The 16,717-nt window shown below is 40.9% G+C and overlaps 1 protein-coding gene across 1 annotated transcript in view; it reads right to left on the reverse strand.

The window, feature by feature from the left end:
* Nucleotides 1–5,377: 5,377 nt before the first annotated feature.
* The window catches only part of KANK4 (KN motif and ankyrin repeat domains 4), a 58,518-nt gene continuing 47,178 nt past the window's right edge, over nt 5,378–16,717 (reverse strand). The window contains exons 9-10 of the mRNA XM_032795512.2: nt 12,946–13,146; nt 5,378–7,507 (exon numbers count right to left, since the gene is read on the reverse strand). Of these exons, the coding sequence (XP_032651403.1) occupies nt 7,406–7,507; nt 12,946–13,146 (303 nt within the window). The 3' untranslated portion in view covers nt 5,378–7,405. The remainder of the gene's footprint in view (nt 7,508–12,945; nt 13,147–16,717) is intronic.

Here is a 16,717-nt window from a genome sequence, read left to right on the forward strand (position 1 = left end):
TGCAATCTGAGAGGCACTTTGGAGCTAACAGGCTTTTCCTAGGTTTCAAATTCTGTTGCTGGAACCAAACTGCATGCTGAGTAGTCAGTTCAAGTTTGGGGTGGTCTGTGGAAGGAAGCAGTCTGCTTGGCTGTGAGGCTAATACCTCCTTCTTTGGACAAGGAGAGTGGTTCCTTATCTGGGATTCCTGCAAAAGGAGGCTGCCTGTGTGCAGCTTGTTCTTGCTGCTGTTCAGGGAGACAGGACGGGTGCCATTTTGTAAATAAACAAATTACACTAAGAAAATACTTGACCTGGTCACCAATTGCTGCTCCAACTGGGAAACTGACCTGCAGGGCCCTGAATTCTGCCTACCGCTCAGCCAAGGAAGAAATATTTGTAATGGGTCAGTGGCATGAGAGAGACCAGATTCTTATGCCAAAAGTTTTCATTCATAGATTGCTTGGCCCCAACTACCACAGCTCAGTCGCTGCGCACTAGCTTGGGCACTGGTGTTTGAAAAACTCCTGTGACCTTGCTGCATTGGCTTCGTTATGCACTGCAGAGGGAGCTGAGACAGGAGAGCAGGAGGAGTCCTTAAAACTCCGAGAGACAAGATTTTCAGGGACTGGACTCCCATTCATGTCCTCCCACCCCCCGATTTCCATCATTTAGTGCCAGTTTCCCTAACACAGCCTCCTTCTCCAAAGACTGTCCTGCCCTCCACCCATCCACAATTTCTCCCTCTCTCCTCACGTCTCCCCCACACCCAATACATTCTGTGCTGTTCTGGGTATGGAAAGTAACTGTAAACCATGCTGTAGGCTCTGGTTGCTATGCACTGCTCTCCAACAGGGTAAAGTAAGCCAGAATGTACTGGTGAATCTGGCCCTAAAAGTTAAAATATTAAAAAAATATTTTAGATTGATACTGCCTATCTTCAAAACATTAGAAATATCACACAGCAACATTTGCTTTGGGGTTTTTTTGTCCAGTGTTAAATCTATGACATTTTGAAAAAAAATTAATAAGGAAATTCCCAGACAAAAAAACATATTAAAATGGAGTTAAGGTTGAGAGTACAACCTGTTATTTAGGGAGAATATATGATGTTTATCCCAGAAGCAAACTTTGTAAACTGAGGAAGTGCAGAATTAGTTAAAGTTACATTTTAAAATAAATTCAGACAGGTGAAGGTGTGGCAATAGGGTGACTAGATGTCCCGATTTGATAGGGACAGTCCCGATTTTTGGGTTTTTTTCTTATATAGGCTCCTGTCAAGTTTTAATCCTCAATTTGAACATTAGAGTTCAAATATGAAGTACTAACATGAAGTTCTCTAAGCTTAATCTCCAGCTTAGATCTGATAGGCTGCCACCAGATCAGGAATTGCTAGGGCCTGATCCCCCCTTTCCTCTCTCTGGTGTCCCCAACCCTCCCTTGGTGGGACACCCAGATTCCAAATCCCTTGGATGCTAAAAGCAGGGGAGAAAACCCCTTCCCCCCTCCTTCCCAGGCTTGCCTCTTGGTCTAGCCTGCGAGTATCAAGAAACCGGTTTCTCTGCTTCCCAAGAGATAAGCGTTCTCTGCCCTCAGGACAATTGAGATGCAAAATACCAACAGCTTGGCTTTGCCTTTCCCCGTGCCTGCCTTCCCGTGAGGGAGACAGGTACCTGATACAGAGGTTTCACTTTCTCTGCCTTACTAGAAAAAGAAACTTCCACAAGTTTTAAAAAAAAGAAAGCTTTATATAGAAAAAGAGACAATACAGACTAATAACTTGCATAAACATTTATACAGGCTCCTACTTAAGAAAATCTGAATACCCCAGTCTGATTTAAAAAATAGCCAATTTAAATAGACCAGCAATCACACACAGTAAGTACAAAGCAAAGCATATCATAGCCGATTTTACTTTGTTCCCGGTTTGTACTCACTGCCCCTTAGTAGAATGAGAAGAAGATTGGAATCAGCAAGGTAGCTTGTTCCTCACAGCCGAGGAACAACAAAGACCCAGCAATCCACATCTGTAAATACAACCCAAAGCTCCTCACAGCCGAATTGCTTTGGGTTCCTTTGTACTCACAGACTTTTGGTATAATATTTGAGATAAGAAGGAGTTAGGAGGAAACCTTGTTTACTCACAGCCGAGAAAACAAAAAAGACCCCGAGTATACAAATTCCCGCCCCTGACTTTAAACAATCCAGTTCTCTGATTGGTCCTCTGGTCAGGTGTTTGGTTACCCTTTCCAGGTAAAAGAAACTTAACCCTTACCTTACCTATCTACTTATGACAGCTCCTATTACCTCCCCAGCCTCTGTCCCGATTTTTCACACTCTGGGTACGTCCAGACTACCCGCCAGATTGGCAGGTAACGATTGATTTATCGGGGATCAATATATCGCATCTTGTCTAGAGGCGATATATCGATCCCCGAACACGCTCCCGTCAACTCTGGAACTCCACCAGAGTGAGCAGCAGTAGTGGAGTCGACAGGTGAGCTGCGGCTGTTGATCCCGCACCATGAGGATGGGAGTTAAGTCGAAATAAGATACCTCAACTTCAGCTACAGCATTCCCATAGCTGAAGTTACGTATCTTACATTGACTCCCCCACACACAGCGTAGACCAGGCCTTGCTGTCTGGTCACCCTATGTGGAAATGCACAGGTAGGGCATGCAAACAACCTTAACTCTGCCTTACGTGGCCAGTGGAAAAGAATATGAAAAAGAAACAAACCTTAACCACAAACACTAAAATACATAAATCAAAATTGTTTGTGTTTTGGTGCTGTCATCACAATGCTTTCCTCGCTGGGATGAACTGAGGTAGGAGTGTACCTCTAAAAACAAAAGAATTATAGGCTGAATTTATACACGACACAACTCCGTTACTTTCAATGAAGTTGAGTCTTCTGACAATATTTTTGGGATGAATTTATTAAAGCAATAAAGCATTATAGTATATTTTTAGTACTGTTAGCTACATTCCTTTCTTTTATTCTCCCATTACAGAATAATTTCTTCAATGTAGTTATTGGGTAACCATACTGGGTAATACTTAATGGCAATATCTCAGGTTAAAGATAATTCAGTTCTTTGTACCCTTTCAGGTATCAGCCAGGCCTGTAAGCCTCTTGGCAGTTACTCCATCCCTTTGAGTAGTTAGCTCCAACAGTGAGGAGATAAAAAGCTTGTTTCTTGTTATTAATTAAGATTTGGGTCCTTCCAGAAGGTGACTCTATAGTATCTGGAAATGGTGCTCTGCTGGAAGGTAACTGTTGTCCATGTGTTTAGTCTTTAGTGATCCTGACCACAGTCCCCCTCTTGCCTGGCTTTATTTATGCTACAGACAATATTTGGATCAGTCTTTAGAATTCAAGAGCTGGACTTGATTAAAGTACAAACACATCCTCTTTCTCTGTGATTTTTCCAGAGGACACTCTTATGTAATAGCTAGAGCCAAACTTGTTTCCCTTCTCAGAACTTAAAGTCCCTTCCACATTCATTCTTAGCACGCTTCCTTCCATGCACACAACCTGTTGTCACACAGAACTCCCCACAGCACACTTTCCCTGAGAGTATGACATAGCCACAGTTAGACTCAATGTTAGAGCTAAGCCTACAATACACAAGCCAAATTCAGCTCTGACCCAGTTCCAGTCACTTCAGTGGAATGACTTTCATTTTCACCAGGGCTGACTTTTGGGCCTGAAGAGCCCTTGCCTCTTGGTGATGGACTCAGACCACTAGATTCATTCCTTTTTCACCTCCTTGGTAAATCTAATACTTCTCTATTGAGACCATAACACAGGGGTCAGCAACCTTTCAGAAATGGTGCGCTGAGTCTTCACTTATTCACTCTAATTTAAGGTTTCATGTGCCAGTAATACATTTCAACTTTTTTAAAAGGTCTCTTTCTATTGTTGTATGTAAAGTAAATAAGGTTTTTAAAATGTTTAAGAAGCTTCATTTAAAATTAAATTAAAATGCAGAACCCCCCCGGATCGGTGGTCAGGACCCGGGCAGTGTGAGTGCCACTGAAAATTAGCTCACGTGCCACCTTCGGCACGCGTGCCATAGGTTGCCTACCCCTGCCATAACAATTCTAACTACCTGTGTTTTGATGAAATATCTAAAACAATGAATGATTTTATGTAGCATATGTACTGAAACCTCTAGGTGCTGCAGCATGAGTTAAGGAGTTTGGCAGATTTCCTCCTGAATTCTTTTGTTTTTAGTGGCACACTCATACCTCAGTTCATCCCAGCGAGGAGAGCATTGTGGTGATATAGTGGCAAAAGACAATTAATTCCAGAATTTTGACTAAACCATTCAAATACTGAAGAACTGAAGTACTTGGTTTGACACAAATAATTTACCAAATTTTATAGGCTAGTGTATATTTTTATATTTGCATTAGCTAGATTTTGGCTGCCTGATACTTTCTGTAGTTTTTTGCTAGAGTTTTAACCCTGATTTGAACTTTCCCAGGGTTCTGACATATTCAGATGGAGGTTCAGGACCATTGTTAATTTATAACTTTGGTTTTGAATCTACTTACATCTGCAGTAGCTTTTTTTCATCTATCTGCTGTTTCTTTCTAAAGCCTGATCGTGGCAGACAAATAAACTTGCAAGGCACTCATATACTTCATACAGTGCTCTATAAATGAACAATATACTGCTACCTATTTGTCCGCGTTTGGTGGCCCTTTGTGTTCCTTTCTCATTAGTCTTCTCCGTCTTTGGTGAGTTCCTACTGCAAGTCAAGGATACTCCTGTAACCTTCACTTCTGAAAACATCCTTTCATTTTGCTTTGGCTGCCATGGGTCTGCCTCAGGGAGCATAACTGCTAGTGGTATTTTGACAACTCAGCTTGCTTTTTAAATTGATTTTGTATTTGTTTAAAACTTGAAGAGTTGGTGTAGTGTATTGATTATCTCTCAAATTCCAGGATTTGTGTTCATAATCTTGGCCTTGTTTAATCATTTTATAAGTGTCTCATCATATATCCACTGGAGACCTATTTGCCTCTAAAAAGGGACTTTGTCATTCCATTAAAATGTGTTGGAGAAAATAGACGTAGAGGTTTTTCCTTGTATTCTGTAACCTGAATCATTCGGTTTCCCCATAGTAATTAAGACTAAAACTCACCTAAATACAAAGGGTTCACAAAAGGCCCCCTTGTACTTTATTAAACATGGGTCTGATTCAGCTCCCACTGGAGTCAAGAAGAATTTTTCCATTGACTGCAATGTGTGGTGAGGCAATGGGCGATTTCACCATAACTGCACCTCCATTTACCATCAAGAGAACTAGTTCACTAGTAAAACGTGTGATCTAATTTTCTGTCCCAGAAATGGAGAAGGAAAATAGGTATAAGAACAAATGCAGGTAAATTCAAATCTGACTTTTATTCACACATAAAGGAGATAAATTCATTTTGAGAAACAGTAAAATGGGAGACAAATGTATGGGATAATGACCCTACAGATTGCTTTTTATTAAGAACCATGAAAGAAATAAAGAGAATTATACAGTAGATTTCAATGTGAAAACATCTGAATAATGAAAAAGAACAAAGGACAGGATCCTCTTTTCCTTCCTTCAGCAAAACGTCCACTTAAGCCATTGAGAGTTTTGTTCGAATGAGGACAATGGGATCACGCTATTAGTCTTGGAAATGATTTCAATATGCCTTGCAAATGCAAGGGAAGAGGACGGGGTGATTGAAATGAGATTTAATAATATGCTATAATGTGACTTACACATAAACCAAAAAAGTTAAACCAGGATTAGGTTTTGTTTAAAAATAAACACAAGGACATTAGAAAAACAGTACATTTTATTTGTAGTAAGTGCTACTGGATCCAGTCTCACTGACTTCGTGCTGCACACAACTTGAATAGCTGTGCACAATCAGGGCCTGATCCCAGGCCCACTGAAGTCAATGGAAAGACTCTTCCAATGGAAAAAATGTAACATCAAGGCTTGTTAATTTTTGGTCTTAATGAGAATGGAAAGATGTATGCAGGGATAGGGATTATGACCCCATTCTGCCAAGTGCTGAGTAATTCCAGCGAGATGCTGAATGCAGTAGGAGTTGAAAATGCTCAGTATCTCACAGGATGTTCTCAGTACCCTGCAGGATGGGACCCTTTGGCTGTGACTTTCACAGAGGAAGGACCTACCGTACCTGCTTTGAAAGAGGAAAGCAGAGTGGTCTGTAATTGCTGTGCTTGAGCCATTCGAATGTAGGAAAGATCTGCCTGATACATGCACTGCAGACAGTGCTGGATTCCCAGCAGGGCCAAAGGGCCGTATACTTCAAGGAGGAGCGCTAGCTTCTCTGATGGTGGCAGGTCACTCAGACTACACAGGAAAAATCTGGCAGCTAAATTACTGCGCAGATTTAAATCGGCCCAGTTTGGGGGGTTCTAAAAGTTTAGCATGCTGGAAAATTGAAGAACAGATGTTTTGCCAAAGGGCATTTTCTGGGTGGAACCTATTATCATCAGAAGTGATTCTATGAATTTAAATATACAACCTTTCAGACAGTATTAACCCATCCTTGCAGAGAAGGTTTATGCTATGATCAAGTAATTTGTCTCCTGTACTGTATTGAGATAACCTGATACATCACAATTGTACCTCAGCATCCTATAAATGATATACAGTATGTGCTGGTGCGCCATGGTTCTTGCTTAAGTTAAATTTAATTAGGAAAAATGAGAGCCATATGGTAATTTTGAATACAAGAAAAACAATGTCTGTGTGTTTGGATCCGGCACACTCAAATATTTTCCTAGAGCACTAATTTTAATTCTGCTTCTGAGCACGTAACCACACATAAATAGGATTTGATATTTTTACATAATCCACCTGACTTGTATTTACTGCTATATATATTGAGTAAGCATTGCCTGCTAGTACATACAGAAGGTGTAATAATAGACAGTAAGATGCAAACTAGCAAGTTAAATGAGACATTTAAAACAGTTGATTAAAAAGAACACCATTATCTAAAATTACTAAAAAGTAAATATTGCTTTTCTAATGTGCATTTGTTTTTTGTTCACCAACATGACAAAATTATGCTGTGAGGGGTAGATAGTGGAATTCAGTTTTAAGATCAAGATCAAATGTGTTAATAAAAGGCAATACAATAATCTAACTCTCTGAAACAGTATTTGAGTCATTTATGGCACTATGCATAGGTTAGGACTATAAAAGCAGGCTTAATGAGGAGAATTATATATTAGGAATGTATGCAAATAGTTGACATAGTTCACTCCTTCAATAAGTATAGAAATCAGCAGTATCAGCTACAATCATTTCCATCTAAATTGGAAGCAGAGTTGTTAAAAGAATGAACCTTTTGTTATCCAGTCCCCGTTCTGACAAATACTATTTTCCATTTCCTTTATTTAGCCAAAGACCAGCTCTGCTCTACGTGGGCTTGGAGAAGCTCTGCAATTTCCATGTGGGCAGATTTCAGAGTGACAGACAGAGCAGAATTACCACGCTACATGGGGAAAAAAAAGAAAATGAATTTACTATGCAAATCTTTCAAATAAAAATCTTACTGGACAGCTAAGGATTAATGTCAGTGTTGAATGTGGAGAATTGCATGTGCCAGTTCTACTAATGGGAAAAAGGGTGACAAAATTGCCCATGACGTCAAAAGGGCCTAATCCTTCATAGAGTCATATAGTCCAAGGCCAGAAGGATCACTAGATCATCTAGTTTGGCCTCCTTTATGTCACATGCCACCAATACCACCCAGCACTCACACACTAAACCCAACAACTGAAATGAGACCAAAGCATTACAGCTCACAGGATACCAGACTGTTATTTGCCACAGGCAAAGAGTAGGAGGGACTGAAGGGGACAAGGGCTCAAGGCCCCAGCAATGACAGAGAAATGATTCAATGAGCTATACTCAGATAATCCTGGCAAGCGACCCACACCCATATGTAGCAATAGAAGGCATAAAATAAAACCATGGTGACTGCCAATCTGACCTGGGGAAAATTCCTTCCTGACCCCATATATGGCGATCAATTAGGCCCTGAGCATGTGAGCAAGAACCAGCCAGCCTGAGCACCTGAGAGAGAGAGAATGCTCGGAGCCTCCTCAGAGTCCTGGCCCTCTCTGCCCAATGTCCCATCTCCAGACGTTATCATCCCCGATGCTTCCGAGGAAGGAGAAAATACTATTCAAATGCCACGTTTCCCGCTTTTTTCAGTCTTCCTGAGAAAAGCATCGACTGTAAGGAGATGTGTGTGAATCTGAACATAGTCTCTGATCACAGTATTTAGCAGGCTGCCAATCTTAGTTACCAGATCAGCTGCTATGTACATTGGCCAAACTGGACAGTCTCTACGCAAACGAATAAATGGACCACAAATCAGACGTCAAGAATTATAACATTCAAAAACTAGTTGGAGAACACTTCAATCTCCCTGGACACTAAGTAACAGACTGAAAAGTAGCAATTCTTCAACAAAAAAACTTCAAAAACAGACTCCAATGAGAAACTGCAGAACTGGAATTAATTTGCAAACTGGATACCATCAAATTAGGCCTGAATAAAGGCTGGGAGTGGATGAATCACACCTTCTTGTCAACTGTTTGAAATGAGCCACTCTGATTACCACTACAAAAGTGATTTTTTTTGTCCTGTTGATAATAGCCTACTTTAACTACTTGTCTCGATCCCCCCGCTTGGTAAGGCAACTCTCATCTTCTCATGTACTGCTATATATATATCTCCTACTGTATTTTCCACTCCATGCATCTGGTAAAGTGCGTTTTAGCCCACGAAAGCTTATGCCCAAATAAATTTGTTAGTCTCTAAGGTGCCACTAGTACTCCTCGTTGTTTTCGTTTTTGCGGATACAGACTAAGACAGCTATCACTCTGAAACTCTGACTATCCAAAATTAAGATGAGTTGTGGAGAGAGATTATAACAATCTGCACTTGTGTATGTTTAAATTAAACAAAAGACATTATATTTGGTGTTCAGCTTATAGTCATGACACTGGGCTCTCCGTCCTGAAGCTGGTCAACTTGATTTATCAGCATAAGACAGTTTTTGCCAGTGTACAGTGTACAGTGACAGTTTTTGCCAGTTCTAGTTAGTCTGTTTCTAATGAATTCATTGTGGTAGTGTCTTGTCCAATTTTGGGTGCTGTCAGCAATGACTATTCCCCATTAAATAATGTCTAAATTAAGAAAAAATGATGTTTATTTAGTGTTCTTGTATTTGTCTCCATTTGAGTGTATATGTGTATTGCCACTGACTGTGGAGACACAGATTGATATATAGATCAGTCTACTGTTCTAATCTCAGATAGCTAGCCCTGCCCATATGTTCCTGTCTGCTCTTTTATCCTCCTCTGGCATCATCTTGAAACAATGCTGCTCTCTGGTAATGAAGGCTGTGAAATTCATCCTGGATAATCAACAGTGGTTGTTGAAGAGACAATGCATGATCCACCTCCTTGCACATGAACAAAACCAATGCATACAACTACTGAAAAATTTCACACTTAGAGCCACTGTATATAATTCCTCAGAAACATCATCAGTTAGTTGGCAGTGTGGTGTGCTGCCAGCTTGCAACTGGTCTGGCTATTAAACATTTAATTGTAATTTATATAAATAACATTGTTCAGTCCTTGTCACAGTACCGAAAGCTGTAAATAGATAAGCAATGCTTCTTTGGTGTTTCACATGGGAAATATGATAGCAAGGCACCTGGTACAAAAGAGAAACCTTGTGATGGATTTGGATTGATTCGGGGTCTTCAGCAGGTGACCTTTCAGTCACCTTTCAGATTAAAACCTTCAAGTAACATTATAGTGCAGCACATCTTTATCCCTCCCTAGCACAATCTGCTGTCTAATTAGTTGCATTAAACAGAGGAAAAGAAGCAGATACAAATCTATAATCGTCTAGATTCCATGGGCATAGAGGAAGCTAAGTTATTGTCTCAAATGGTCTTCTTTATTCTATGAAAATTTCCTCTCCCGTTGTTTTAGCGGTTTTCACATTGCCGGATGTCCAGGTGAGATTATGATGTACACAAGCTGTAAATAACAATTTCTGTCCTGGAATTAACTGCCAGTTATTCGCTCAAGGGGGTTTTCAAATCTTCCTTAACTAAATAAGATAGTGATTCACATACTGTGCAGCTACCGAAGACTATACTCCAAGGCTGAAATGAGATTTTTAAATATGCTAATATGATATTTGCCAAGGCAGTAGTTTCCTTTCCAGTCAGATGATCTATCCAACCTGTGAGTGGGAGAAAAGGGAGGACTTGGACAATTTGATATATAGCGCTAATAGGGCTTTTGTTGCAAGACTCTCTCTTGACAAGATCCTAAGAGCTCACTTCTGCTGTTCAGATACACTGGTGCAACTCTCAGTCATTTAAATCTGTATATCCAAAGGGCAGAACTGGGCCCTGATGTGTTTTTCAAAACAGAGGAATCACTTCTTGTCTTGGTGACTGCTGTCTGGACATTCATAGTAAATGGCATGCTACATGCTAGCCAATTTAAGGGATTAATGGAACAACTCCCATTGACTTCAGTTGAGCAGGGTTTCACGCTATATATTAATGCATCTTGAGCAAAATTTTCAACAAGGTTGGCTTCCCTTTTATGGGAGCAACTTGCACCTACAAAATTTGTACCCATATTTTTGCACCCACAAGAGTAGTCTGTGTATTTGTACCTCTAACTTGGCTGCAGGTGCACATCAGGCAGTTAAAACTGCAACCACTCTGCAGCAGCAATGCATTGTGTTGGTTCAAAACCTCAGCTGAATATTTCACCTCTAAAAAAGCAAGGTGTAATCTATTCTTTATTTAAAATGTACCTCTTTGTGTCTGTAGGTGCGCTGTGCATAAATATTTCCCCATTGTGATGTTTGACATGATCATAATGCAAGGGTTCTTTCCGCTGGAGCTGAGAGGATCATTCAGAGGTACTCAACACCCACCCATTGATATCAATAGGAATTGTGAGTACTCAGGGCCAAAAAGAATCAGGCCACAATGCCTAAATATTAGAGCTGATCAAAAAAGTAGAATTTTTTTCATGGGAAGTGTTCATTTTGGGCAGAAATTTGACGACCAAAATATTCTGGCTGAGAACTGAAATATTTTTATTTGAAGATGCTGCTCTGATGCCTTATGGGAGTTGTAGTTCAGGTGATTCAAGCTCCAATTCTCCTGTTGGCTGGGTTCCTTGGATATACTACACCACCCATGATAAATAACAGTCTACCTGCATGGAGAGGAGAAGTGGTGCAACATGGGAGTCCCTGACTGTGGTGCATCATGGAAGATTGTGAGGGACTACTGCATGTCTGTATGTTAGGGTGACCAGATGTCCCAATTGTATAGGGACAGTGCTGATTTTTGGAGCTTTTTCTTATATAGGCACCTATTACCCCCCACCCCCGTCCCGATTTTTCACACTTGCTATCTGGTCACCCTACTGTATGTTCCTATATCAGATTACAAACTTCATTTTGTTTTGTGAGTGCCATTTTGATTGCCTACACTTTTGCCTTTTACCCTCTATCTTCTGCTAAGACTTCCAGGGAGGCGTCATGAGAAATTCATGCAGCTAGCAGAAGCTTAACAATCCAGGGTCATTTACTTAGATGGTCTCCCATTCAAATACATGCACCCTAAGACAATGACCTAGCTGCAGCCTGAGGAACCAGTTCAGCTAGGTGAGTTTGTAACCAAGCATTGGATCACCTGATGTTGGATTTGAAGTCACTGAGGAGACTAGGGATGTGTGGGGGCTGGAACCTTACAAAAGGAAAGCTCTCTCATTGGCTGTTACAAATGGCAAGTCAGCATTCTGAGGAAGGAAGTGAATTTTTCAGTTGTGACCCCCTGTAGTTAAATGGTGGGTACACTCAATTAGTTGATTCTGGTAGGTGCAGTTCTTTGAAAGGCCCTGTCCAGTTAAGAATTGGACAACATTTGATTACGTGCCAGGTTTTTACATAAAACTATATGGTTATAATGAAGCTGTGGTCTATTAACATAATATTTTTCTGCGGTTTGAGCAGTGCATCATAATTCTGGAATAAATCTCTAAGCCAGAGTGAATCTTCCTCATTATTTTCAAGATGTTTTTACACTTCTAATTATCTGGTATATGCCAATGGGGCATGTATTATCGTTTGTAATCTGCTTGTTGTCTGTAATCCACAAATGCAAAGGGCTGTATCCAGGCGTATTGAACACGTACAAAATAGGAAACATCTTGAGCTCCGTGCTGCATGCACGCAACCCAGGTGTTACTTATTATGGTATTTTAAAGAGATAAAGGCCTATGCTGGAATCATTCTCTCTCTCTCTCTCTCTCTCTCTCTCTCATGCTCTTTCAAATACCAAAACTCCAGCACAGGATACTGCTGTAGTTCAGCAGTGTTGTACTTACATGTTCACTGTATTGTACAGTGACCCCTGTCCTAAGCGAATGCTCAATAAACTGAGAAAAGGGTTTTTTTGCTTAATGGAAGTAACCTCCTACCAATGCTGGAGTACAGCTGTAGTTAGTACATTTGGGGATTCTTCAGAGGTGGTCTATGAAGGCAGTAGCTTGTCTGTTAAGTATGCAATTGTGCAGTTTGGCTTGGAATTGAAAATGGAGTTAAAACTCGGGTTACTCATCCTCCAAATCCTTAAACTGATCCAGTCCCCTCTATCTGTGAGACAGGCCAGGCACAGAGCCAAAGCCCACTCATTAATATGTTTGATAAGGGAAAAACTTTGGTTTCCAGGAGGTGTCTAGTGTCTGCTCCAGTTCTAAGGCAAGAAAGCCGTATGGTTTCTTTAAACATTCACTAATTGCCTCCTAGCAGTGACTGTCTGAATATCTATATTTTTTTACAGTACATGCTGCAACCACCTGTTTCCCTTACCTTGTCCGTTAATGTAGTGTTACAACCAGGGTGAGCCAGAAGAAGCTTCACGATCTCAACATTGCCATGCTGACAGGCAACCATCAGTGCTGATGTTCCATTATCATCCTGCTGGTTTATGTCAGCCTTGCAAGATAACAAGGCTTTCACCATATCTCCCCTGTCATGGCTGACACCTAATATTAAGGCAGTCTGGCCTCCCTAGGAATATTGCAAGACAGACCAAACACAATGACATACCAATCAAAGAAATGTAACTTTATTTACACAATCTAAGCATTCAAATAGCATAGCAGTCTTGCTTGGAACACAGGTCGCCCTACAGCAGATGCTGTAACAAATCTGTGGCCATTTATAACTTCAGGGTTGACTCTTCTACATGTCATGGCTCCTCAGAACTTCACTGTGACAGTAAGGCTAAAACTCATATCTGATCTGTGTGCTCCAAAAGCAAAGGCCCTGTCATTGGAGCTATAGCCTATAGGAGATTATCCATTAGCTCAGTGGTCCCCAACCTTTTCGTCTGGCGGGGTCAGGCAAAGGACCATGGCGGCGGTGGAGCATCCGTCAAAATGCTGCTGAATTTCTGTGGCATTTCGGCGGCGACGCCTCTCGATGACTTCACTTGTTGGCAGCAAGCGGCGTCATCAAGAGGCGTCGTTGCCAAAATGCTGCAAAAATTTGGGGGCGACACCTCTTGATGATGATGCTTGTCAGCGGCAAGTGGCGTTACCAAGAGGCATCGTTGCTGAAATGCCACAGAAATTCGGCGGCATTTCGGCAGATGCTCCACTGCAGGCCAGAACACAAGCGCATTTAGATGCCCTTGCGGGCGCCATGGTACCTGCAGGCACTGTGTTGGAAACCCTTGCATTAGCTAGTAGCTGCATAGGGCTTATGATATGCAGTTCCAGTTCTGTCTTGTAGTCAGAGGTGATACACGTTTACACTAGCCTGCTCGGTATCATTTTGTCTGAGGGATGAAATTTGGAAGCAAATTACAGTGGGAGCTCTCACCATGACTTGAGCACTGTAGTGTGTCAAAAGTCCATTGAAATCTGGCCCTGGCCAAACTGGCCATGTCTTTTGTTTTTATTGTCAGTGTAAATATAAAGCGATCACTGTTTGTAAAGGTGAAGTAAACTAGTGAAACCTAAAGTGAGAAGGGCCTGGTTGGCCTTTACATGAAGGTCCTTAGAATTACACTTATAACCACACTAGCACTGCCTTTACACTGTCAAAGCAAAAAGAACACAAATGCCAGAGTAGTGTCAAGGAACCTTAGTGTAAACCAGAATCAGGCCCAGAAACGTTTACACAACCATGACTAAATAATCATGTGTAGTGATATTGTCTCAAAAATAATTATTCTGTGGTGTCCTGCTAGTTCGCCACTGAACAATTGCGCCTCCTCATAGTCGTTCACATTCTGTTTTTTTTTTAGGTTAATTTAATTCAGCTTCATTTCTGAGACTCTTATTTCAGATTTTAACCATTCTTTAGGAAGCAGATGGGAAAAAGCGAATGTTTGCATCTGCAAAGTTCTGCACTCAACTGCCACCCAATGGCAGCTGAGGGCACTTAGCTGCATGTGGCGGATGCTCAGGATAGTGAAGGATCAAGCCCTCTGAGTTTTCCTTCAAGTACTTTAATTAGCAACTTATTAATTGATTGATAGTTGGATATAAAAGCATGGATTAAGAAGCAGCACTGGGACAGGCAAAGTCGAGAAGGTTTATTTGTCACAGTGGATTGCACAGTCTGGCTGAATATGCTGCTTTCACTCTCTAAACTGGCAACTTCAATACAATACACACACTAACACACATAATCTTGCTTCTCAATTTCATGAACATAAGAACGGTCACACTGGGTCAGACCAAAGGTCCATCTAGACCAGTATTCTGTCTTCCAACAGTGGCCAATGCCAGGTGCTCCAGAGGGAATGAACAGCACAGGTAACCAACAACTGATCCTTTCCCTGTCGCCCATTCCCAGCTTCTGGCAAACAGAGGCTTGGGATAGCATCCCTGCCCATCCTGGCTCATAGCCATTGATGGACCTATCCTCAATGAATTTATCTAGTTCTTTTTTGAACCCTGTTATAGTCTTGGCCTTCACAACATTCTCTAGCAAGGAATTCCACAAGTTGACTATGCGTTGTGTGGAAAAAATACTTCTTTTTGTTTGTTTTAAACCTGCTACCTATTAATTTCATTTGGTGGCCCCTAGTTCTTCTGTTATGAGAAGGAGTAAATAACACTTCCTTATTTACTTTCTCCACCCCAGTCATGATTTTATAGACCTCTATCATATCCCCCCTTAGTTGTCTCTTTTCCAAGCTGAAAAGTCCCAGTCTTATTAATCTCTCCTTCAGACAGCAGCCATTCCATACCCCTAATAATTTTGTTGCCCTTTTCTGAACCTTTTCCAAGTTAAATGTATCTTTTTGAAATGGGGTGACTATATCTGCACACAGTATTCAGAATGTGGGGTACCATGGATTTATATAGAGGCAATATGATATTTTCTATCTTATTATCTATCCCTTCTTAATGATTCCCAACATTCTGTTCGCTTTTTTGACTGCTGCTGCACATTGAGTGGATGTTTTCTGAGAACTATCCACAATGACTCCAAGATCTCTTCTTGAGTGACAACAGCTAATTAGATCCATCATTTAGATGTATAGTTGGATTATGTTTCCAAGTGCATTACTTTGCATTTATCAACATTTTAATTTCATTTGCCATTTTGTTGCCCAGTCACCCAGTTTTGAGAGATCCTTTTGTCGCTCTGCACAGTCTTAATTATCTTGAGTAGTTTGTATCATCTGCAAGTTTTGCCACCTCACTGTTTACCCTTTTTCCAGATCATTTATGAATATGTTGAATAGGACTGGGCCCAGCACAGATCCTGTGGGACACCATTATTACTCTCTCCATTCTGAAAACTGACCATTTATTCCTACCCTTTGTTTCCTATCTTTTAACCAGTTACCGATCCATGAGAGGATCTTCCCTCTTATCCATGGCTGCTTACTTTGCTTAAGAGCTTTGGTGAGGGACTTGTCAAAGGCTTTCTGAAAATCTAAATACACTATATCCGCCAGACCCCTTGTCCACATGCTTGTTGACTCCCTCAAAGAATTCTAGTAGATTGGTGAGGCATGATTTCCTTTTAAAAAAACTATGTTGACTATTCCTCAACAAATTATGTTCATCTATTGGTCTGAGAATTTTGTTCTCACTATAGTTTCAACCAGTCTGCCTGTACTGAAGTCAGGTTTACTGGCCTGTAATGCTAGGGTCACTTCTGGAGCCCTTTTAAAAATTGGCATCACTTTAGCTATCTTCCAGTGATTTTGGTACAGAAGCTGATTAATAATAGGTTACAGATGACAGTTAGTAGTCCTGCAATTTCAGCATTTGAGTTCCTTCAGAACTCTTGGGTGAACCATCTGTCTCCTGGTGACTTATTACTGTTTAGTTTATCAATTTGTTCCAAAACCTCCTCTAATGACACCTCAATTTGGGACAGTTCCTCAGATTTTTTACCTAAAAGGAATGGCTCAGGTTCAGGAATCTCCCTCACATCCTCAGCCGGGAAGACCAATGTAAAGAATTCATTTAGTTTCTTCGCAATAGCCTTATCTTCCTTGAGTGCTCCTTTAGCATCTCAATCATCAGTGGCCCGACTGGTTGTTTAGCAGGCTTCCTGCTTCTGATGTACTTCAAAAAATTTTTGCTGTTACTTTTTAAGTCTTTGGCTA

The sequence above is a fragment of the Chelonoidis abingdonii genome, chromosome 7 (genome assembly GCF_003597395.2).
Source record: "Chelonoidis abingdonii isolate Lonesome George chromosome 7, CheloAbing_2.0, whole genome shotgun sequence".
NCBI classification, from domain to species: domain Eukaryota; kingdom Metazoa; phylum Chordata; order Testudines; family Testudinidae; genus Chelonoidis; species Chelonoidis abingdonii.